This window comes from Phalacrocorax carbo, chromosome 13, assembly GCF_963921805.1.
Source record: "Phalacrocorax carbo chromosome 13, bPhaCar2.1, whole genome shotgun sequence".
Taxonomy (NCBI): domain Eukaryota; kingdom Metazoa; phylum Chordata; class Aves; order Suliformes; family Phalacrocoracidae; genus Phalacrocorax; species Phalacrocorax carbo.
The window spans coordinates 4,711,985-4,735,603 of NC_087525.1; the positions used below are offsets into that span (position 1 = coordinate 4,711,985).

Sequence of the window (23,619 nt, forward strand, 5' to 3'; positions counted from 1 at the left end):
CCAGGGGGCTGACACCGGGAGGGGGTGTGAGGGATCAGTGTGGCTGGGGGATTCTGTGGGTTCCCAAGGGGATGGGTGCTGTGGCTGCGGGATTCTGTGGGTCCCCAAGGGGATGGGTGCTGTGGCTGGGGGATACTGTGTGCCAGGTGGTCCCTGAGGAGATGGGTGCTGCATACTAGGGGGTACCCGAAGGGATGGGTGTTGTCTGGAGGATGCAGTGTGCTGTGGGGGCCCTGAGGGGACCGATGCTGTAGGTGGGGGATGCTGCGTGCCGGGGGGTCCCCGAGGGAATGAGTGCTGTGGCTGTGGGATACTGTGTGCTGAGTGGTCCCCGGGGAGATGGGTGCTGTCTGCTAGGGGGTGCCTGAGGGGGCTGGTGCTGTGGCTGGGGTGTCCCCGGGGGGATGGGTGCTGGATGCCGGGGGGTCCCCGAAGGGGTGGATGTTGCATGCCAAGGGGTCCGAGGGGATGGATGCTGCGTGCCATGGGGTCCCTGAGAGGGCGGGTGCTGTGGCCGGGGGGTCCCCGCGGGGCGCAATATGCCGGGACACCACGGCGGGGCGGTCCCGGGGGGGGGCTGTCCCGGGGCGGGGGGCGGTGCTCGGCAGCCAGGGGGGCGGTGTGGGGCCGAACGGCTGTGCTGCCCCTCCTCCGGCTCCGCCTCCGCCCCCTCCCCCGCCGAGGCTCCGGCGGTCGGGGCGGCCGCGGGGCTGCGCTCCCGCCACCCCGCTCCCGCCGCCCCCATGGGGCGCCCGACGGCGCGGCCAGCCCGGCGCGGGAGCTGAGCCCGGAGCCGCCGCCAGGTACCGCATCCCCCCACCCCGCGCGGGGCCGGGCATCCCCCCGCTACGCGGGGCCAGGCATCCTCCCCTTCCCCGGGACCGGGCATCCCCCCTGCCCCGGGCCGGGGCATCACCCTTCCCGGGACCGGGCACACCCCACCCCACCCCACCGAGTCCGGTTCCCCCGTTAATGCCATTCCCAGGCCGGGGAAGGGTTCATTTCCTGGCCGGGTGCGTGGGGAAGGGGATGGAGGGGCAAGGCTCGGCCATGGGGTACCAACTTAGAGCTGGGTGGCACCTCGGGGGGTGCCCCCCCATCTCCCAGGGCCATCTCGGGTGGAGGTAGGGTGTTGCTGCCACCCCCTATTGGGAGAGGGAGGCAGGTGGGAGCAGCCTTCCTCCTGCTGGGCCTGGGGTGCTTGTTGGGCAAGGGTCCCCTCGCCGCAGAGCGAAGGTGGGGGTGCCAATGGGGGGGAAACTTTATTTTGCCCCTGGAGCACAAACCCCGGTGAGGGTGAGCCCTGGAGCGTTTATCCGCAGCCAACGCTATGCTTCAAACCTCTAGAAAATAGGTGGATAACTAGTTTTGAGGCCCAGCATCCGCCCCCATGGCATCCTCCTAGCTCTTGTGCCTTTGAAGTCCTGTTTCTTATTTAAAAGGGGCTTTTCTCTCCCTTTTGCTGCCTGGAAGCCAGCCCCGCAGGAGGCTGACCCAGGCGAGGAGCCCAGCACGGCCGTCCGCCCATGCCAGCTGTGCCTGCTGCAGCCAGAGTGCCTCAAAGTGAGTTTTGGGGTTTGCATCCATTGGCTGCCTCCCTTACACCCCCAAACGCCATCTGGGGAGCTGTGGGGTGGCTCCCTGTTGAAGGATGAAGATGGAGGAGGAAGAGGAGTAGATGTAACCACAGTCCCTTTCTGGCTCCGGGAGCATCCCAGTTTGGGGTTTGGCTCTGCAGACTCCTGTTTGGAGAGCACAGGAGGAGCACGAAACCTGGGATCGCTCAGCGATGGGTTTCCCACTAGCATGTTAGTGCTGGGTACATCGGAGAGCCCGGTGGGCTCCCACGCCTGTGTAGGGCAGGGTCACCTAGGCTGCTGTGTCACCCAGGCAGAGCCGGGATGCAGAGGATGTCTTAGGAGGACAGGCTGCCTGCTCTTGCTCAGCTCCTGCTCAGCATCTGTAGCTGTCAGTGCTGAAAACTTCCAGAAACTGCATCCAGGCTGGGTTTCCTATGGCTGCCGGACTTTTCTGGACCCCTTCCTCTACCCTTTCCCCGGTGCATCACTCCTTTTAGTGCCGGGGGGTTGAATACCACCTCTCTTCCCCACAGCACTGAGGATTGTGGCACTTATCACATCCCAAGCAGTGTCCTGTTTTTTTTCCCCTCCACACCGGGTTGGGGGGGCAGCAGGTCTTGGGGTGGCTGTGCTGGGAGTGCGCAGGCATTGCCTGGGGAGGGAGCAGGCAGGCAGGCGTGCAGGCAGTGGTGGTGGGACATTTCCTTCCTGGAAGGCAGGAAGTGATTATGTCTTTGCACGAATGACATGGAGCCTAAAAATAACCAGCAGGTCTCTGTTGTGAGCAAATACCCCCCGGGATTTGCTTGATTTTACTTTATTTAAGTGGGGTTGGGGAGAAGAGAGCCCGGGAATGCGAGCTCCGCACAATACCGCATGCAAAACCAGCAAGCGTGCAAAGGCGCGTGCGACGGCGGGTGCGCATAAGGTGCTGCTTGTGTTGCAAAAGGTGTGGTCTGCAGCAGCTTGGCTTTGAAAAGCAGCCCCGTGTAAATGGAGCCGTCCCGTTGCTCTGCCAGCCTTCCCCGTCGGGAGGGGAGCCGGTGGTTAGCTATGAATAGCACAAAATCATAGCCCTCGCCTTCCCGAAACGCCCTGGCCAGGCTTCTCGTGGCGCTGAGCCTCCCAGGGTTGGGAGTGGGGTGCTGTGCCATGTGTGCCACCCCGGGGTCCCCCACCCTCGGGGACCGCCGCTGTTGGGGTCATGCCGCAAAACCTGCTGCTGGGAGGAGGTAGAAATAGCACAGGGTGAAAAATTTGGCGGAGCGGGTTTGGGCGTGGGGCCATGGCGCTTCCTGGTGAGTCGGGGAGCATTTGGTGTCTGAAGGCTCCTCCGCAGGATGGTCGTCTCTTTGGAGATGCCCCTGGCCTTTATCTCCATCCTTTATGGCTTTTCTTTTTCTTTGCACTATTGAAAGGAAACTCTTCAGTAAGCATGCTCACAGACCTTGAAACCGCCGGCAGTGAGCTGAAGGCACAACCGGCAGTGCTGGCGCTTGCAAATTAGGGCTTTGTTCCTCTTTCCGTTGATGCTCATTGATAAAAACCCCTCACTAAAACATCAGGCAGCCTGAGCATCTCCTGCCTGTCCGTGAGCTGCCTCTTGTCCCTGTGAAGCAGCACCCCAGGGACCGGCGTGATGTGTGAGGGGAGTTGCTGGGGGTCTTTAAAAAGGGCAGTAAAGGAGATTTTTGGAGGGGAGAGTGTGCATGTGGTAGCTGCTTGTCCAGAGATCGTCCTACACTTGGGCTGCTGTTATCGTTACAGGTGGGCCCTGTGCAAAGTCGAGGCAGCTCAGCCAAAAACACCATGTATGTTTTGTATTCTGCTAATGAGATCCTCACATCTGTATCTTAATTCCCCCTGTGCATCGCCCAGGCTTTGCTTAGCGAGGAAGGTTTGAAACTGCTGATTAATAATTCACTGTAAACCAGGTTTGGGAGCAGGGGCTGCCACCCGGGTACCACTCCTGGTACCTCCCAACGGGTACCAGCATCCTCCCCATCGGTGGCTGCCTCCATGGCAGGGTGCAGAGTCACACCCACATCTCTGGGGTGACGTGCCTGGATGCCTTCTTTTTCTTCCCCCCCCCCCCGTCTTGGACAGCTTTCCCTGACTTCAGGGTAAGGATTTTTAACTAAAGGCAGGTTGGACACGTGGGGGACAGGGATGTGGTGCTCGGTTTTCTGCCAAAAGGCAGGAGAGCGTTGGAGAGGGGGTGTGAATCTCTCCTGCTTGGATTTGGGAGAAGGCATCCCACTAAAGCTTTCCCCGTCCCTGGCAGATGCCAGTGGTGGAGCACAGGGCACACAGGGGATCGGCAGCACTGATCTTAGCCTGATTGAGAAATACCTCTACTTTCTAGGAAACGTTGCTTATTTAGTTATATTTTTGGCCATCTGCACTGGGTCTCTGAGGAGCCTGGAGCACGCGAGGATGGAGGGAGGTTGCTTTTCTTGTTTAAAAATAATAGCAACACAATCAAGGCTTGTAAAATCAGAGCTGTGTGCTGCAAAAGTTGGCTTCCCAGAGCCTTTTCCTCCCCATTGCAGAGCACTTTTGGGTTGGCTTAAGGCATTTTGGGTGTCGTTGCTTCCTTGCTTTATTTCACCCTTGCAGCTCGGTGGGCGAACAACGCATTTCAAATAAACCACATCTTAATATGCTACTTCTCACCTTTCTTTTTTGTTTTATTATGTTTTTTTTTTTAATAAGCCAAGCTGCTTCCTTCCGGCATCACCTGGAACAACAGGAGCCCAGTTCCCACGCAGCCTCTGCTCCGGGATGTCTCCTGACACACGCAGGCTCCCCAGGCAAAGGGCTTGGTGTTTGTGTGTTATTTTATTTTCACTGTTTTTTTGAAAAAGAGGGTTAAAGAGCACGCTGGGGTGGGGGGCTTGGCTCCAGCGCTTCCTCCGGGGTTCGGTGATGCCCCTCCGGCAGTGCCGGGGCTTCCTGCTGGCCGCCGCAGTGTTTCCTGCCTCCCTCCTCGGGTCACCGGTGCCGGGTGCCCCCCGGTCCCTTGCGGATGCATCCGTGCTGGCTTGGTGCTGAAAAGCTGCTAGGGCTGCCCCACACCCAGGGGCGGGATGGATGTGTTAGGAGGATGCTGCAATTGCTGCTGCTTCCCAAAGGGCTTTGCATTTTATTAAAAAAACAAACAAACAAAAAACCCCAAAACAAACACCACCCCCCCCAAAAAAAAACCAACCCACCAAACCTGGGGATGCACAGAAGGAGATTTATTTGATTTATTTCCTGATGACAATGAGGCAGCCGGGCAAGTGCACGCTTCCTCCTCATTGCGGCGGCCGGGGCAGATGCATCCTGCAGCTGCAGCCTAGCCCCCTCTGCTATATTTAGTCCATTGTTTGCTCCAGCTTTGAGTCCTCAGCAGGTCCTTGGGTGCAGGAATAACCCCCGTGCTGGGTGGCCGGGGAGAGGAGCAGCTCTGTGAGGCAGGGAGGTGGGGGGCTGAGCACTGTACATCATCATGACTTATGTGGGAGAGGCCGCAGAGCCAATGCACCGTCTCTTGGGATGCTCAAGCAGCATCCCGGTGCCGTCTGCGGCTCCTCCCATGTTCCCTATCCACCCTGGGCTTGGTGGGGCTGGTGGTGCTGGGAGAGGGTCTACAGGGGAAGGGAGGCATCCATACATTGCACACCTGTAGACTTTGCTTTCTCGTTAGGCAGGAAGAATAATTAACCAGTGGCCACTAGAGCTTTGAATTTAGGCAAAACACCTGGAGAACAACAGTGCTGGTTTGTTCAGGTGGGATGAGCCCTTGCAGGGTGTTGGTCCTTTTTGTGGCTGGGGAGAAAATGGGCTCTTTGTTAATGAGCCATGGCCACAGTTTGTCTTGGGCTTGGCTTTTAGGTCCCTGAGATGAGGGCTGTGAGTGCTGGCGAGTGGATAAGCTGGCTGGGTGAGTATTTATGGGGTTTGTCCCTGTGCCCCTCACCCTGGGGAGAAGATGCAGGCAGGAGGCAAGGATTGCTGGGGGTGGGTAGGTGGGGTTTGTCTCGGCATCCTCTCTCTCCTAGAAAGGAAGCCCCTAAGTATGGCGTGGTGCAAAGGAAGGGATGCTCAAAACCGGCTTGCCCTGGCTGATGGCTAATGCCATCATAAAACCCATGCTGATAGCTTCTGGGCCTCCTAACTTCTTGTAGTGGCATGAAAACAGAGCAAAGCCCCACCAACTCAGCTGATTTTTTTGGTAATAACTTGTATTTCAACATTCCAGGCTAAGATGTTGGATGAGGTGGGGTCCTTTTAAATACAGGTAAAATAATAAAATTACTTTGTTAAGGGTGAGTTGCCTGCCTAAGCATCTGCTTAGTGTTTGCTAGCTGTGTTCAACTACTGGGGGGGAAACCCCTGATATCTGGGCTAACCCAAAGCCCTTTGGTGACCTGGTCCCTCCCAGGCTGGTCCCTGGGGTCCTGCCCTTCTTGGCTGGCCTGTGATGGTCACTCAGTTGCATCTCTCTGCATTGCAGCCACCAGCGACATTTGGGAGGGTTTTCAGGCAAGATAATTTTATCTGGTTTCCTGGGATAGGGTTTTGCTTCCTCAGCCCTCCCATTTTGTGTCCCAGCTTGCAGGTTGGGCACTGGGAGGGTATAATCCATCCCACTCCCATTGGATGCAGCGGTACGAGTAAATAGCTGCTCTCATATGGATAACACCAGCACTTTCCTCTTCCCGTGGCTTTTTAGAGCAGTTCCCATGGTTGCCCAGAGCACCCATTTTGGGTAATTTCAGTGCTTTTCTAGAAGACGCTTGCTTTTGCCTGCCCAGCCGAGAGCTGGGGGGTGGGGGTGGGGGGAGAAGCTGAAATGAGACTTCCTCCCTCCATTCATTTTGTGGTTTGAAAGACCATTTCCAAATCTGCCCAGAGTCTTTTATGTCTGTCATTTGCCGGTGCGGTTTGTTAGGGGAAAAAAAAAAAACCAAACCACTGGGGGATTTACTGTGAAGGTGGGTGACTGAGGCGGTGGGGAGAAGGACAAACGAAATGATACAGAAGCTGCCCATGTCTGCCTGCAAATTGGGGGGTGAGTCTTCATCCCCCAGTATAAGGATGCTGGAGCAAACCCGGAGGGATTGGTACAGTTCATTGGGCTGCACCAGCTGCTTTTGAAAAGGTGCACTGATTCTGAGCAAAATAAGGAGAAAAAAAAAAAGGCATCCTGGCTGAGCACCCCCCTCCTGCTGGCTGAGCTCTCCAAAGTCACGAGTGTCTGCTCTGAAACACTTGAAACCTCACTATATATTTTTTTTTCTTTATTTTTGCCCCAACAGTGTGTATGTGAAACAAAAGCGTAAGGGGACTTGGAGAAATGGCATGGGCCTGAAACTGCTGGTTTGTTACCCCCCCCCCCCCCCGCCCCCTTCTCTTGCATATAAAAGAAACCAGGCTGCCTAATGGTGCAGAAAATTCACGGTAGAGCAACAAGTTTTCTGTGGAGCAGGGAAGAAGATGGGGAGGAGGGGAAAATCTGTGCCGGGGCACGGCTGCCTCAAAATAGCACATTTTCCGGAGGCTTTACCCCCACTTGAAGCATTTGCAGCTGCTGGGGGCATCGCATTCCCTGGGACTGCAGTAAGGCACCGATCCTGTACTGCTTGCAAGGCAGCAGAAGCAGCTGCAGAAGCATTTGTAGGGCTGGGTTAAAGCCACCCCTGGTTTCCCAGTGCTGTGCATTGCCACTGAGCAGGTACTGTCCCTCTTTGGATGCTGCCAGGGTTATTCCCCATGCAGCATCAGTACAAAGGAAATTTTATTGGGAAACATCTCAGTAGGGGTGGGCAGAGGGTTGTTTTTGGGTTTTTTTTTTTTTTCCAGGCTACCCCCTTGCCATCTCTCGCTTCATTTGGTTACCAGGATCCGGCCCTGGCTGGCGCAGACAGTCAGTGCATTGTCCTGGACCGGTCGAGTGTGGCAGGATGCTCCTGGCCGCCGCCAGCCCCCCCGCCCCGGGCTGGCCCTTTTGCTTTCATCCACGTTTAGGGATAAGCTCCCTGGGGATGGGGGGGTGGGGGGTGTCCTGCTTTCAGGGTCCTTCACCTGCCCTGGGGGACAGGGTGCTCTTCCAGTATGGGAATAACTGGCTGCTTTAAAGGCAGCTTTCAGATTTGCTCATTAATAGCTGGAGGAAGTCCCTCATCCCGCTGCCTTGAGGCTCCTGATCTTCCTCTGGTGCAATCAAGGGAGTTTCTCAGCACTGCAGGATTATTTATTGCTGGGGGGGGGTGGGGGGTGGGCACCTCTCCTTGCTGCCTCCCACAACTTCTGAGGCCGCAAAATCAAGTGCGGGTGCTTTGCAACACAACACCCTTCCCCCCCTCACCCCCCCAGCTCCTCTGCTTGCACGTCCGTTGACACGCGTGTGTGCACGCACATGCATGCACAGCGTGGACTGGGGAGGAACCTGGAGCCTCACCCACTGCTCTAGGCATGCTGGCAGCTCCTAAATTACTAAATATTTTGTGAAATTTACTTGTCTGCAAGCGTTTTCCGCCTGGGGAGGGATCCTGAAGTGGTTTATGGGTGCTGTGAAAGTGAAGGATGAGGTTAAGGGCTTGTGCTGGGACGGGGAGCTGCTGGGTCCCTCTGCAGTGCCATCTGCTGACTCAGCAGGTTTGGGGGGCCAGATCCAGCGTTTTGCCTTTTTTTTGCCTTTTTTCCCCCGCTTCCCCAGCCCCACTTTTGGCTGCTCTGGGTCCGGCCCCTCCCTGATGGAGGGAGCCGCATGGCAGACAGGCAGGGAGGAAGAAAGCCCTTTGCGGGAGCGGGAGGGAGAGGGCTGGGTTAGCGTTTCTTCCCAAATGGGCCTCTCCTCGCCGGCTGTTGCCGGGGGGGGGTGTGTGTGTGCGCCGTGCACCCGCCCGGGATTTTCCCTTCCTAAAACGGGAGCGGCTGAAAAAAAAATAATCCTTCTCCTCCTCCCTCTCTCCTTGTTTTCCCCGCGGTTGCTGCCGCCTCCCTGTCCCGGCACAGCTGCCTGCGGATTATGGGTACGACCGCCAGCGCGGCACAGCAGGCAGTCTCGGCATCCCCCCTGGAGAGCGGGGCACCGGGCGACGGCAGCATGGAGGACCAGCGCTCCCTCAGCATCCACTCCTTCCAGACCCTGGGGCTCCACAACAGCAAGGCCAAGTCCATCATCACCAACAAAGTGGCGCCTGTGGTCATCACGTAAGTCCTCGGCAGCATCTTGCATCCCTTTGCTGCCATCTCCAGACCTCTGTTTTTCTGCACCTTCTTCCCTAAATATTGCTTTTTTTCATCTTCACCGGTGCCGTTGTTTTTTTCCCTTTACCCACCCGCACATGGCTTTTGCAGGTACAACTGCAGGGAGGAGTTTCAGATCCACGATGACCTGCTGAAGGCCAACTACACAGTGGGACGCATCTCCGAGGCCACACTTGAACACTATCTTGTGCAGGTGAGCATCACTGCCACCCCGTGCCGAACCCATTTCAGCCTGGGGTTTCGGAACGTCGAGGTTTTTTTGTGGCTAATTTTGAAGATCACCAAGAAAAAGCCGCTTTTCTTCTCAGCTGTGTTCAAGCCTATTTGCTCAAATCCTCTTATTTCCCATCTTCTCTCTGTCCATCTTGTTTTGCAGGGGAAATATTTCATGGTCAGGGATGTATACGACAAATTAGATGTCTTGAACACTACTGGCAGCTGTGGCGCTCCCAATTTCCGACAAGCCAAAGGAGGTTACGCCGTGTTCGGCATGGGGCAACCCAGCCTCAACGGCTTCAAGCTCGTGTTGCAGAAGCTGCAGAGAGAGGGCCACAAGGTTGGTGGGAGGGTGGAAACTGGGGTGGAAAAAGGCAGGAGAGCTTTTGGGCAGCCTCTCCCCCTCTTTGCAGGAGTGTGTCTTCTTCTGCGTCCGTGAGGAGCCCGTGGTCTTCCTGCGGTTGGAGGGGGACTTTGTGTCCTACACCCCCCGGGGCAAGGAGAACCTGCACGAGAACCTCCAGCACCTGCAGCGGGGGCTGCGGGCGGAGAGCCTGGAGCTGGCCATCCGCAAGGAGGTGAGGTGGGACGGGAGCGGGGTGTCATCACCCCGGCGATAACGGGTGCACCCATCTCCCCCCCTCAAAGATGAGCGGAGGGGTTCTTGGAGGCGGTGGGTGCCCTGCTGGTTTTGATGGTGGTCCCTGTCTCCACTAGATCCACGACTTTGCGCAGCTGAGTGAAAGTGTCTACTACGTCTACAACGACATCGAGCGCTTGCGGGATGAGCCCCATGCTGTGCGGGTGCAGTGTGAGGAGGACATCCAGGTGACGGAGGAGGTCTACCGCAGACCTGTCTTCCTCCTGCCCTCCTACAGGTGCTGCCCTTCCTCCTCATCCTCACACATGGTTGTTGGCTCTGCTTTTGCAAGCTGGGCTGCCTTTCCTCTTGATACTCTCTTAAGCCGTGCGTCTTCCGCTGCGGTGGGGACGACGCCTTCCCACGGCCTTGTCCTCCTGACGAGGGCTGTCCCTGTGCCTGGCAGGTACCACCGGCTGCCCCTGCCCGCTGAGGGAGCCCCTTTGGAGGAGCAGTTCAACGCTTTCATCCGCTTCCTCAGGGTGAGCCGAGCAAAAACGCCTGGTCCATGGGGCCATCTCGGGTTGGGATTTTCTCCTGCGCCTCAGCAAGAGGGCCATGTCGGGGAGCGTGGCTCCCTGAGAGCACCTTCTCCTGCTTTTGGCTTGACGCTGCCTGATAGAGGATGCCAGTGCCCACGACTGCATCCCATTCCCATTGCTGTGGACCGTGCTGGAGAAGTCCATGTTGTCCAGCTGTTTGTCCGTACCTCTGTCTAGAGGTGACCATCCCTTTCCACCTTGCCACCTCCCAGCATCCCTGTGCAGGTGGCTCTTCCCTAAATGGTTTTGGGAGATTTGGACTGGATTTGTGGATTTGGTACCAAGACTTTCAATGGCAGGCCTTCTTTTTTTTAGCCTGGGAGTTTTCATGTCATGAAAATCTAATTTTCATGCAATGAAAATTTCATGTCAGCGTGAATTTTCATGCTTGGGGATTGGTGGTAGGAACATCTCCTGTTGGGTGGACAGGCCAACGTCACCGGTAGCTGGGGAGGGCATGGGGGTGCAGCAGATGGACCGCCTGTTGTGCTGTCCTGGTCCATCCATGCCATCCCCTGAGCAAAACAGGGATGCCACCCACCCCTCCATGCATGGGCAGGACTGTCACCTCCACCCTGGTCATTGTGGTGGCAGGCCTGGCTGTCCTGGAAGCCCCTGTGATCTCCATCCCTCTGTTGCTCCCTCCTAGGAGAGCCCCAGCCTGCTGCTGCGGGACCCTGGCAGACCCCCACCAGCACTGCTCTTCGGCTGCCAGACTGGTGTGGGCAGGACCAACCTGGCCATGGCTATGGGCACACTCGTCCTCCACCACCACCGAGGAGCCACCCAGAAGCCCGAGTAAGCGGGGCAGCCCCTGGGGCTGGGTGGGGGCGGTGGATGCCTGTGCCTCCGGGGCTGGTTTAATTTCCCTCTTCTCCCACTCCAGCCTCCCCCACCCGCCTAAAACATCTCCCAGGGACAGGCTTCGGGTTATCCAGACCTTCATCGAGATGGTCCCCAAAGGCCAGCAGATAGTCGAGGAGGTAAGGGGGTGCTGACGAAACCCCTGGTGGGGTGGGTGGGAGGGGGCAAGGTCGCTCCCTGCCCCACCATCCAGGGCTTGCTGAGCGGTTTTCCGCTTGCTCCTTGCAAGGTGGACAGTGCTGTCGCCTCCTGCTCAGAGATGCACGACATGAAAGAAGCCATCTACGAGTACAAGAAGAAGCTGGAAGGGATCGGGGAGGACTATCAGATCCAGGTATGTTAATCAGAGGATTGCTCAGGTGCAAGCAGCCTGCGCAGGGTAATTTATTGAGCTGTTTTTGCACGGGGATGAGAAGAATGTAAATTCTGGAAATCCATAGCTTCCTGAGAGCTGGAAATTTCCCAGGGACATGAAACCTGGAAGGTTGTGGAGCTTGTCATTTTTTTTTTTCCAATTGTTTAAGAGCCATAAAACGGAGCAGGCTGGGATTTGGGGGAAAGCTGGTGGTTTTGAGCTTCTCTGCTGCTTCTGGTAGATGACCTCAGGGGCAAATAATATCCTGTGCCCTGGTTTCGTCAGCTCTAAAATTGGAAAATCCATACCAGCCTGGCTGGTAAAAGTCCTCGGGAGCTGGGAGGGATCATGGCCTAGAGGTTTTCCTGCAAATAAGGTCGCTCAAGGTCAAACTTTCCTATCTGTAGATTTCTTTTATTTTCCCCTTTGCTTTGAAAAGCCGTCAGGGTGGTTTTCCATGCTGGAAAGCTGCGGTCTCCCCTGTCTGACCAGGGGGCTCCTCGCCAGGTGATGTACGGATGGAGAGACAATGCTCAGATGGAAATGCTGCCCCGGTCCCAGCCTGTTTGGAGATTAACTTTCCCATTTACATGCTGAACGTGGAGTGGAAGTGCCGGGGCTGGTTGTAAAGCGCAATCTGAAAAACAGGCACTGTGCAGCCAAAGCAAATGGGCTGGAGCAGAAAAGCACCATGAAAATGTTTAAGGAGGGGAAAAATTAAGCATTTACTGACACTTTTTTGGTGTTTAATGCCAAACCCCAAACTTTACCCCCTTTTTAGGGTGGGTTTTGGGGGTGCTCGTGTGATGGCAGGTACTCTCTTGTATAGCAGGGGAAGCCTGGGCATGGGGCAGGGGATTTTCCTGCTGCTTTGAAGCTTTTCCTGACTCTTCCCTGCTGAGGAAGGCTGCTCTATGTCATCCTTGATGTCAGGGAAATGGCCAGGGGACTGCCGTAAATTAGTGATGAGGAGTGTTTATTTGAAGTCAGCATGGAACAAGAGCAGGTTTAAACAATGGCGAGGGGCCAGGAAAATGTGCTGGGGAGGGGAGGATGAGCAGGGGAGAGGGGCTGATGCTCAGCCATCAAAAAACCAGCCTGGGCTTGGTAGAGCTGGAGGGGCTGCAGGTGGTGCTGGGGGGCTTTGGCAGGTGAGCTGGCAGAGCTCTGCTTGCTTTTGGGGAGAGGAAGGGCTTTTCTGGGCCTGGAGGCATGATCTCATGCTGGACTGTGGGTTTCTGCCTTGTGTTGGGGGTAAAATGGAGATTTAAGTCCTCAAGTGATGGTGAGGCAGGAGGAGGTGCATCCTGGTGTGGGATGCTGAGCCAGAGCTGGACCCCCGCGGTACCCAGCTTTCCACAGCTGAAGCACGAGCTGATATCCCCCTTTCCATCAAAGCCTATTTAAGGGGAATTTTAAGAGATTTGCCTCAGGTAAGAGCACAGGGCTGGTTTCTATTGCAGGAACCCGAGCACTTGGGGAGAAATGCCGCTCCGCTGGCGGTGCTGCCAGCAAACCTGGCACGGCTCCATCCTTGCAGGCTTTGTTTTGAGTTTCCAGAGCAAAGCCTGCTGCCCTGCCCCTTGATAAATGACAGCGGGCCGGATTTCTCTTGCGAAGAACGAGTAAATATTCACGAGTCAATCATGTAATGTTAGAGATGTGCAAGCCTGCTCGCCAAACCCACCCCCATACATATACAGCCCCACCTTACAGGATTTTCCATTGTGTCCTGGGCAGGGAGTCCCGACGGGCTCTCCGGGGATGCTTGTGGACCCCGTGCTGGGTGCCCCTTTGGTGCTGGCATTGTGGGTTAATTTGGATGGGGTGCTTGGCTGTACCAATCCTTCCCCAAGGCAGCGTGGTGATGGTTTCTGAATTATGGAAAACCGTGCAGGTTTGAGCTTGTGTCCGCAGGAGGAGATAGCTGTGCTGGGGTGAGCGCCTGGTTTGGGGAGGTGATGATGAAGATGAGGAGGAGAGCTTGCTTGAAGCTGGCTATATAGGCATTGGGATGCTTCTGGGCCTGAAGGAAAAGAGGAGACACTTGGAAATGAACGAGAGTACAGGGCATGTGGCTTACGTCTCTATTTAATAGGCTCGTCTTGCTCTTATTTAAGTTTATCTAGTGTCACCCATCCTTTTGGCATCTGCCACCTCCCATGAGATGCTGACCCTGGAGCAGGTCCTGGGAGTCCCGCTGGGCTTTGATGGCAGACGAGGGGTCCCTGAGAGGGCCCTGGCGCTGGGAGGTGATGTCTGCGGCAGGCTCCCCACATCCCTACCCTCAGCATCGCTGGCGCGGGGACCTCTCTCTCCAGAGACGCCACCACCGGAGCATCTTGGCCGAAGGCCATGGAGGTGGCTGGGGTGGGGGCAGGACCTTGCATTTACTAACCCCCTCCCCTTGGGTTTGAGTATCCCGTTAGAATCTGGACGGAGTATCCCCCTGAGACAGCAAAGCCCCTCAGGTCTAGTTGGAACCGCTCCCGATGTGGCCTTGGGCTAAAGGGAAAGTTTTTGAGCTGAAATGCAAATTTGTGGCTTTAATCCTTTAATATGGAAAACTCGAAATGTTTCTTTTAAAGAAAAAAAGTATAAAAAACTACTCCAGACTGGGTTTTGCAGTTTTCCCCGCCCCTCCTGCCGCTCCTCTTGTTTGGAAGCGGTTTCTTTCCAAACAAACAGCTTGGTGAAGTTAGCATGAATATGCAAAAAAACCTTCTGAGCAGCTTAAATGGCATTTCTGCCCCTCTTCCCCTCAAAAAACTGCTGCATAAAAAAACGTGCCTCAGGCCTGTTTGCTACTTGCTTGTCTGTCTTCTAAGCCAGCTACAAACAAGCGTGTGAGGGCTTTATCCCCAGCCTCGGGTCTGCGCAGGGCTGCAGGACTGGGCGGCACTGGGCATCATGAATTCCCCCTGGCTTTGCTTTCAGGGGAGCAGCACCAAAGAGTATTTCCTCCAGAGGACTTTGCAGAGCCTTGAACGCTATTTCTACTTGATTGCTTTCAACTACTACCTTCATGAGCAGGTAAAAAAAAAAAAACCCAACTCAAAAATCCCCTCCTTAGCTTTTTTTAAAAATTTTTTTTGGCTTCCCCATGTAGTGGGAGGGAAGGGATCTCCGCCTCCGAGTTTCCCAACCAAATGCAGGCTTTTCCGGTGGGGTGATGGGTTGTGTCTGGGCAGGGGGTGCGAGCCCAGGCTGATGGCGCGTCCCCCCCCCGGCCCCCCGCCGGCAGTACCCCCTGGGCTTTGCCCTCAGCTTCAGCAGGTGGATGTGCCGGCACCCGGAGCTCTACCGGCTGCAGGCGGAGATGAACGCGTCAGAGCTCACCGTCACTGGGGACCTCATCACCAAGGGGATGCGAGTGCTGGTGAGTGCCCGTCCTGCATGTAGGGATGGGGCTGGCGGCTCCTTGTTGTCCCCTGGGAATGGCACCTTCCCGGGATGCTTGCCCTCAAAGAGGTTTGGTGGGGTAGGAGAAGTGGGGGGTTTCCCTGCTGTAGGGCGGGTGCTGAGTCTTGGGGTCTCCAGGTCCCTGCCCTGTCTGCATCCTCGGCAAGGAGGGGCATGTGGCCAGATAGCCCCTGTGCAAATGGATGTGTCTGTCCCCACAGACCCCACAGACTGGGATGCTGGAGCACCCCATAACATGAGCCTCAGCTGCAAGCCTGGCTGCAGCTTCACCTTTCTTGGTGCTCCTGGGTGGCTGTGACAGGGGGAAGGAGGGCCAGAGCTGTTGGTGGCTTGCCACCGCTTTGGCACGGTCTTGCTGAAAGAACGACATCTCCCACCTTTGAAATGCAGCCGTGAGGCTTTGAGCCCCAGCTTGCTGGGGTTGGAAGGGTTTGGGGCCTTCTCCTGAGTGGAGACCATGGGTGAGAGGTTGTGGGAACCCCCCTGCCGACCCGTGGGTAGGAGCGGGCAGCTACGATGCCCTGTGGTGCAGCCCTTGCCCAAGCTTTGCTCGGCTGCAGGTGGCTGATGAGCGCTTCTGCCCGGACGTGCTGAGCACTGCCAAGGAGATGAGCGTGGCCAACTTCCGACGGGTGCCCAAGATGCCCGTCTATGGGACGGCGCAGCCCAGCTCCAAGGTGAGGGGCATGCACCCCGCCGCGGGCAGGGTCGCCCACAACGGGCTCCCAGCCCTCCCATCACCCTTGCTGCCCCTTCCCCTAGACCCTGGGGAGCGTCCTGCGGTACCTGACGGATGCCAAGAGGAAGCATGCCCGCATCGCCTGGATCAACCTCCGGGAAGAAGTGGTCCTGGAGGGGAACGAGCAGATCTATACGCTGCGGGAGCCTCGACACCTGGAGGAGCTGATCCCTGTGCCTGGTGCCTCGCCCCAGCAGCTGGAGGTGAGCTCCTGCCTGCCGGGGGATGCCAGGGGCAGCGGGGATTTCTGGCCATCCAGCAAGGGCTGATCTCCCCCTCCCAGGAGCCCCTGTGGGCAGTGTCCACAGGACTTGATAGTCCCTCACCCTCTGGAGCTGCTTGTTTGGGTTTCTTTTTCCTCTGGCAATGAGGGGCAGTGATCATAGTGGGTGCTGTGCTTGGCTTGTGCCCTCCATGTCTGCTGGAGGCTGGGAACAGCCCAGCTGATGCAAAACCAGGTGGTTGACCCACTCTTTATCGTACTAGTATAAAGGAGTCCTCCTGACTTTGCTGACACTGTGTAGGAGTTTGCAAAGGCAGAGCAAAGCAAAGATCCTCCCCTGAAGAATTTATAGTGCATCTTGAAAGCAAGGGTAAAAGGCACCCGGGGAAGGGAGAGCAGATGTTCCCAGCTGGGTTTCCAGAGGAGATAGGCAGCAGGGGAGCCGGGCTGCCAGCAGCAGTGTGGCCATGTGGAAGAGCTGCCTGGGGTCGTGAGAAATGGTGCTCCTGAGGCTTCCATCTAGCACAGTGGGGACCATTGTCCTGGGCAGAAGCTGTGGCCAGGCCGTGGTGTGGGGCTTTGCGTTGGCTGTGGGGTGTTTGATAGGGGTGTCAGCCTGCATCTAAAAAAAAAAATAATTGAAATCCTGAAAAAATCAAAAGGAGTGGGTCTTATGGTGAGGGTTTCTCCATCCTCTGCAGAAACTGGAGGCTACCCTGAAGGGCGACCTGCTGGGGTGCCAGAAGTGGCTGGAGGTGTTCTTGGAGACGGAGAAGCAGATGAAGATGTTCAAGAGCTGCCTGACCACACAGGAGATATTCAGCCAGCAAAAGAACATCTGCCAGGGGCTGACCTACTGCCGCATCCCCATCCCCGACTTCTGTGCTCCCAAGGAGCAGGTACCCTGGGGGTGGGATAGTGCTGCCACCTCCTTCCCAAGCCATCCCTGCTGCTGCAGGATAAATGTCACTTGGGTGCTCAGTTCCACCCAGCCCTAGGACTATGGTGGTGTGCCCAGGCTCAGCGCGGGTGCTTGGTGGGGCAGGGAGGGGCCCCCGGGAGATGCTGTGTGGAGACCCTGGGTGCCTTCAGCCAGCTGGGGATGTTGGGGAGGCTGCCAGGCAGGATCTGGCGTGTGCAGTGAGGAGGCAGGGATTTTAGCCTGGAGGCTGCTGGACAAGGGGGATCCATTGTGGAAAGGGAGGTGGGCTGCATGCATAGACCACCCCCCTTCCCTGGCTTTGCTCCTGGCAGGACTTTGACCGGCTGCTGGAGGTGATGAAGAGTGCCCTGGCTGAGGACTCACAGGCAGCCTTTGTGTTCAACTGCTCCAGTGGCCGGGGCAGGACCACCACGGCCATGGTCATTGCTGTCCTCACTCTCTGGCACTTCAATGTGGGTACCGGGGTCTGCAGCAATCCCTAGGGCTCAGGCTGGAGCAGGGGTGGCCAGGGAAGCTCAGCCACAGCCCGCAGCAGCTGTGGCACAGTGGGAGGGTTAAAAGGAGCATGGGGAGGGCCGGGCTGGGCTGTGGGGGGCAGATGCCCATATGTTGGCTCCCAACAAGCTCCAGGGGAAGTGTGGCTGAGCCTTTACCCTGTTCCCAAGAGCTCCCACTCCAGGATGAAGGGTTAAGGGCAGGAGAGATGTGGCTCCTCCCTTGCAGATGGTGGGGGTAAAATTTTGGTCTTCTCTGCCCAGGCAGAGGGGAGGTGGAGGATGCCTGGGGTCATGGTGGGTTGGGTTCGGAGTCTGCAATCCCTAACAGCCCGGCCCTCTCTGACCACCCCAGGGCATCCCTGAGATGAGTGAGGAGGAAATCGTGAGCGTGCCTGATGCCAAGTACACCAAAGGGGAGTTCGAGGTGAGTCCTGGGACTGACTCTGTTTTAGGGTCCCCCTCCGAGCCTGCACCTTGCTACCTTAGCCACAGCTGCTCATTTGGAGGGGCTGGGTCCTTTTCCGGGCAAGGACGGAGCAGTCAGGTCGAGGTGAGGCGGCAACCAGTGAAGTTCCTGTTGCTTCTTCCTGTGCTCCAGGTGGTGATGAAGGTGGTCCAGCTCCTGCCCGATGGTCACCGAATGAAAAAGGAAGTGGACATGGCCCTGGACACTGTCAGTGAGACCATGACACCCATGCACTACCACCTCCGAGAAATCATCATCTGTACCTACCGGCAGGTGAGTGGCACCTGTGTGCCCTCTTCCCCATCGGCACAGGGCTGCCCGGGTCCACGGCACCCAATCCTAGAGGGTGCAGCCAGGCTCTGGGACCAGCCCCGCTGAAACTGCTTGGTTTCTTGGGCTGAAGCTTTTTGACATGTCACCAGAGAGGTGCCAGGGCTCTTTTGGTCATGGTCACCCAGTGCTGAAGTAACAAAGGCATCCTGCCTGTGCAGTGCTGTCCTGCATCCCACCCAGCATCTCTGGTGCCATCCCACATCCTGGCCACCATCCTGCATCCCATCCTTGCACCATCCCACATCCCACTTAGCATCCCACCCATCCGGCATCATCCCACACTATCCTGCATCCCAGCCAGCATCCTGCCTGTCCGGCTCCGTCCCACGTCCTGCACCATCCCACCCAGCATCCCACCCTCCCAGTGCTGTCCTGCATCCCACACCATCCCGCGTCCCACCCAGCATCCTGCCTGTCCGGCACCATCCACATCCTCCCCGTCCAGCGGTGTGCAGCCGGCAGAGGGCAGGGCCGGTCCGTCCCGCTCCCATCCCAGTCCCGGAGGCTCCTCCAGCTCCTCGGATCGGGAGGGCACCCATCCGTGCCCAGGCAGGAGTCATCCAGTAGGCTGCAGCCTGGTTTTATGTGGGAGTTTCTGTGGAGCTGATGAAGGGGAGAAAGGATAATTTTTATTAAAGTTTGTTGTTTTTTTTTTAAGCTGTGCAACGATTTCACGGGGCCTCAGAAGGGCTGAATTCAGGGCTCGGCATCATCCCAGCTCGGGCTGCTTTGCATCATGTCCATGCCGGCGATGCCTTGCTGCAGCTCTTGTCCACAGCTGCCATTGACCCTCATTTTTAATTAATGACCATGGATGATTGACTGAGGGAGGAAAAACTGAAGTGTTTAATCACCCAGTAACATCTGCAGCTCCCTGGGTGTTTACCTCCTGGTTTATGGGGTCCTCTGCATTTTTTTGGGGCTGGGAGCCAAAAAAACCTGAGCTCTGCGGGATGAGCTGCTGGGGACCGAATATTTGCAGCAACAGCTACTGGGAAATTATTGGGGATAATTAATTTTATTTTATTTTCCCCTGTTCTTTATGCATTATGGGGAGGTGGCCACGTGGCCAGAGGGAAGTCTCACCTACTTTATTGTGTGTTTTGCTGCCGCAGAGCAAAACAATTCCTGTGCTAAACAAGCAGCTGCCTGCTTATGGATTTAATTATGCCCTCCAGTGACCCCGAATGATCCCCCTGCCTTGCTGCTGACTCCTGCTCGCTGTGGCTATAGGCTCAGCCTTGGGTGTCCTGGGAGGAAGACCCCAGCAGAGCAGCATCACCAGGCTGCTCCCGGTGTGGTTTTTTTCCCAGAAGACAATTCCCGCGACCTCCTTGTCCCTCTTCCCGGCGCTTGGAGGTCAGGACCAGCGCGTGGGTGTTCCTGGGCTGTATCCTGTTTCCGGGCTGGCCGAATCCGACTCGTCCTGGCAGCCCGGTGGGAAAGCGAGATAAGGAGGGAGTCATCCGTTCCCCACCCCGCACCCTCTGCCCTAGGAAGAGCCTTTTGTTGCTGCCTGCATTTTGCATTTTGCTCTCGGCTGCTCCATCCATCCCGTTGGATTTGGCTGGGCCAGGGGGATGCACGTGCAAATGCTTCCATTTTTTTTTTTCTCCAATGATGGGCAGCTTGAAGAGAATTATGGGAATTGTGTATAGTCTAGGCATTGCCCTGATGGACTTTTAATTAAGCCGTGGTTAGTGTTTAGAGAACCGTGGGGTTTGGGTGAACCAGCAGCCTCATGGGCCGGATGCTGTGTGCCCAGGGCTGACGCTGCCTTGCAGTTTTTGGAACTTGTTAGGAGATGATTTGCAGGGTTAGGGCAAGCAGGAGGGAAGGAAAAGGTGCTCTGATACATGCGTTGGTTTGGTCCTACCCCTTCCTACCCCTAGCTGGGAGGAAAAAGTAGGGGAACGTAAGAAAATAATAAATAATAGGACAAAAGATAAATAATAGAATAATAAAATGATAATGGGACAATAAAATAAAATTTAAATAGGCTAATATAACAAAATGATAAATAATAGGACAATAAAAAATAAATAGGATAATATAATAACATGATAAATAATAGGATAATAGGATCTGTTTGCTGCAAATACTGGCACATAGGTGCAGAGGAGACACATTTTCCACGGGCAGACAACTGCTTGCCTGGTGCTGCCACGAATGGGTTGAACAAATGGGTTCAACCATGAACAAATGCAAATGGGTTGAACAAAACCCCCGATTTTCAAAGCCCACGGATGGAAAAGTTTGCGTGCCGAGGCAATGAGTGGCCAGGGAAGGACCCAGAGCAAGCGGAGCAGCCTTGTCCCTGAGGGCGGGTTGGTGCTGACCCCGGAGCAAGGCGTTTTGGTGCTCTTTGGGATGGTCTGTGGGGTTTCAGCAGGATTGACTTGTGGGATCAGGGCTTTTATGCTGGCTGGCTGTTTTTCCCTTATTTATTATTTATTAATTCCTAGAAGGGGCATCACTGCAGGGCTCATCTGTTCTTAAAATAACAGCTGTAATAATAATATAATATTATTATATATTTTATTATATATAAAAATAGGAGGTGCACTGGCCAGCAACCTCAGAGTGGGGCGCTGGGTGGCTGCTGTGGCCTCTCCTCCTCTGGAGGCAGAGGCTGAATCAGAGGCGGAGGCTGAATCTGACCGGGGGATGCTGGAAAGTGACATGTTTTCCTCTGGGGTAAATGCTTTGCAGTCCAGGAGCTCATGGTTTCGGCTATGGTTTGCACCTGGGCATCTATTCCTGGCTCCTGGGCACACGCCCCCCACGCATTTAGCAATCCCTCATCTATTTTTGAGGTCTGCACCAGTAAAGGGGAAGTTTTTATATGCTGAAAACCACAAGGTAATGAGGGCCTGGACTGCCAAGCCACAGCGAGAGCGGGCTGGAAGGATGTGCTTATTTTTGTCCCCGAAGTGGTCCTCCCTCCTCGGCTGGAGGCCAGGCAGGGGCTGCAGGCTGGGCTCCTCGGGGGGATACCAGGGTCAGAGGGCTGATGTGTAGCTGTACAGGTGGTTTTTCCCTAGCGCAAGAGGTCCTCGTGGGTCCTTCACCGCCACACCTCCCCCGTGGGGTGGAGAGCAGGACCGTGGATAAGGACTCGGTGCAGGATGCTCTCCCCAAGTGGGTACCACTTCAGCCGGTTTCTTGCTCCTTCCAGGGGAAGTCAGGCAAGGAGGAGAAGGAGATGCGGACGCTGCAGCTGAGGAGCCTGCAGTACCTGGAGCGCTACATCTACCTGATCCTTTTCAACGCCTACCTGCATCTGGAGAAGAAGGACTCCTGGCAGCGGCCCTTCAGCCTTTGGATGCGCGAGGTGAGGCTTTCCCTGCCTAAGCTGCCAGCAGGACCTCGCTCCACCTTGTATTTACAGCGCACTGGGAAGCAGACCCCCATTTTTATTTTATATATGTTTTTTTGAATGGTTGCTGGGGACATAGCATCTGGTTCCTGCACTCCGGGTGAGCTCCCATCTTGCCAAGTCTGGGGGCTTTCAGGGAAAGCCAGGCAGGTTGCTGGAGATGGGTGACATCCCACTGCATGGATGGGGTGCTCCACCCACCCAAAACCTGCCCTTTTCTGAATTTTCCAGGGATTTATTTTGATCTGCCAGTTGCGATTGCAGCGTCTGGGGCTGGGAGGCCACCAGTCAAACCACCCTGGGCCCCTCCGCTTGGCTTGGTTAGCTTGGCTGGCTCTCCTTGCACCCAAACCCATCTCTAGTCTCTGCAGCATATTGAAAATAAAATATCCTGGCCAAATGGGCTGGGAGAGTGAGAGGAAAGAATAATTAAAAGCAGCCCAGCTTTGCCTTGCCTAGCTGGGGCGGGCGGCACAGGGATGGAGGGCCTGCGGGGACGGGGATGCTGGCAGCAGCCGTCCGAGAGAACTGGGAGTCAGCTGAAAAAATGGAATAGGGAGTGGGTGAGACACCCCCAAATCTCCATATTTCCTGCTTTTTATTATTTTAAATTATTTTTATTATGATGCAGATATTAGTTTTTCTCTCCCTGGGTTTGTGCAGCACAAAGTAGGCAGCCTTTGTGGCGGGGGAAAAGCCTCGTCCCTTCGCTTGCCTCCGCCAGCGCCACTAATTCATATTGGCATGTTTGACCCGCTGGGCGGGAGGTGAAAGCGGCAGCTGCCAGCTCTGCTCACCGTCCCCCCCCCGCCCCATCGGGGAGGGCCGGTGCCCACCCCGGCGCGGCATCCCGGTTATGCCGGTGTTTGCATTGCGTGGGGGGAGGCGGTGGCTGGGGCTGGACTCTCTGTCAGTGGAGATGTGGGATGCTGGATGTGTGGGTTTAAATGCCGCGTGTTTAATACATGGGTTTCAGGCTGCCCCCTGTCTCCCCGTTTGCTGGAGGGGTGGAAATACACCCAACCTGCGGATACAAGGAGCCTTTGACCCCAAAAGCGCCCCTTCCCTCCGCATAATCCCTGCGTTTTTAGCAAAAACAAGGCGCCATTGTAGCTCTTTGGCAGAAGGGTGCCAAAGCCAACAAACCCTGCGAGGGCTGACCCCAGCAGCGAGGAAGCGGCTTATGAAATGTATAAAGTGTGGCTGGAGGAAAGCTGGGGGGTGGGGGGGGGTGGGGGTGCAGGGGGTGGGTGGGTACCGGGATGCAGCGAGATGCTGGGGGCCTTCCCTGTGCATCTTCACCTGGGAGGTGGCAAAAGCATCCCAAGGATGCTGAGGGGAGTTAAATTTCTCTTCTCCCTCTGTTTCCAGGTGGCGGCAGTGGCCGGGGTCTACGAGGTCCTGAACCAGCTGGGCTTCCCCGAGCTGGAGAGCCTGGAGGGCAAGCCCCTGTGCACGCTGCGGGGCCGCTGGCAGGCGCAGGGGAGCATCTCCCGCCCTTTCCGTGGGGACTTCGTGTAGGGTCAGGGTGCAGGGGGACCCCCGCCCCCGCTGCTTTCTCCTGAGTGGGGGGAGAGGAAAAAGACTGTTTTCCCAAAAAATGGGGGATGTGGGGAGGGGAGGGGTGAGCCCTGAAACTGCCTTACAACATGGGAATTTCTGGGGTTCTTTTGGACACAATAAAAATATTGTAAATTAAAAATCAGTCATTTTAGGTAGGCGTTTAATTGCGAGCAGGGTGTGATTTGAAAAGTGACTCTGATATGTTGGGATGCCATCGCCTGAATTTAGTGGATGCACAGGAGCGTTCCAGAGTGTTTGAGACCCTCCTCACCTTCTCCCTGAGCCGGTGCAGCATACACATAAAATTATATACAAATATATACACACACATGTGTATATATACGCATAGATACACAATTATACATACACCTGTGTGTATATACATAAATATATATATTTATGGCTTCATATGTGCATATATATGTATATCTGGGGCCATAAACGCTTGTAGCCTGGATTAGGTCTTGCAGAGATCCCAGTCACTGCAGACCTGGGTATTTTTAAGGTCTGAGCATCTTTGTTAGTTCTTCCTGATGTTTTCAGTTGTGGATGGGGCTGGGGGAAAGGCAGCCATGGCTTTGGGGTCCCTGCTGTGC

At 56.0% G+C, this 23,619-nt stretch overlaps 1 protein-coding gene across 3 annotated transcripts; it reads left to right on the plus strand.

Annotated features, from left to right (window-relative positions):
• Nucleotides 1-659: 659 nt before the first annotated feature.
• Nucleotides 660-23,321, plus strand: PALD1 (phosphatase domain containing paladin 1). 3 transcript variants are annotated; one of them, XM_064464623.1, is made up of 21 exons: nt 660-803; nt 1,474-1,563; nt 8,586-8,783; nt 8,931-9,033; nt 9,217-9,396; nt 9,470-9,634; nt 9,774-9,934; nt 10,103-10,178; nt 10,888-11,036; nt 11,125-11,221; nt 11,332-11,436; nt 14,395-14,490; nt 14,702-14,836; nt 15,441-15,557; nt 15,643-15,822; nt 16,544-16,741; nt 17,097-17,237; nt 17,635-17,706; nt 17,881-18,021; nt 21,260-21,415; nt 22,832-23,321. In XM_064464623.1, the coding sequence occupies exons 3-21, from the start codon at nt 8,599-8,601 to the stop codon at nt 22,979-22,981; spliced, it is 2,607 nt and encodes an 868-aa protein (XP_064320693.1). In that variant the 5' UTR covers nt 660-803; nt 1,474-1,563; nt 8,586-8,598; the 3' UTR covers nt 22,982-23,321. The 3 variants fall into 3 exon arrangements, with proteins under 3 accessions (XP_064320693.1, XP_064320694.1, XP_064320692.1); XM_064464624.1 differs by lacking the exon at nt 1,474-1,563 and adding an exon at nt 5,460-5,508; XM_064464622.1 differs by lacking the exon at nt 1,474-1,563.
• The last annotated feature ends 298 nt before the right edge of the window (nt 23,322-23,619 follow it).

What these genes read in the sequence shown, in the direction of transcription:
- PALD1 (XM_064464623.1), top strand. Translation starts at nt 8,599, where the DNA reads ATGGGTACGACCGCCAGCGCGGCACAGCAGGCAGTCTCGGCATCCCCC. An exon ending in ACTACTACCTTCATGAGCAG is followed by an intron (nt 14,491 to 14,701) that starts GTAAAAAAAAAA and finishes CCCCGCCGGCAG; the next exon opens with TACCCCCTGGGCTTTGCCCT. An exon ending in ACACCAAAGGGGAGTTCGAG is followed by an intron (nt 17,707 to 17,880) that starts GTGAGTCCTGGG and finishes CCTGTGCTCCAG; the next exon opens with GTGGTGATGAAGGTGGTCCA.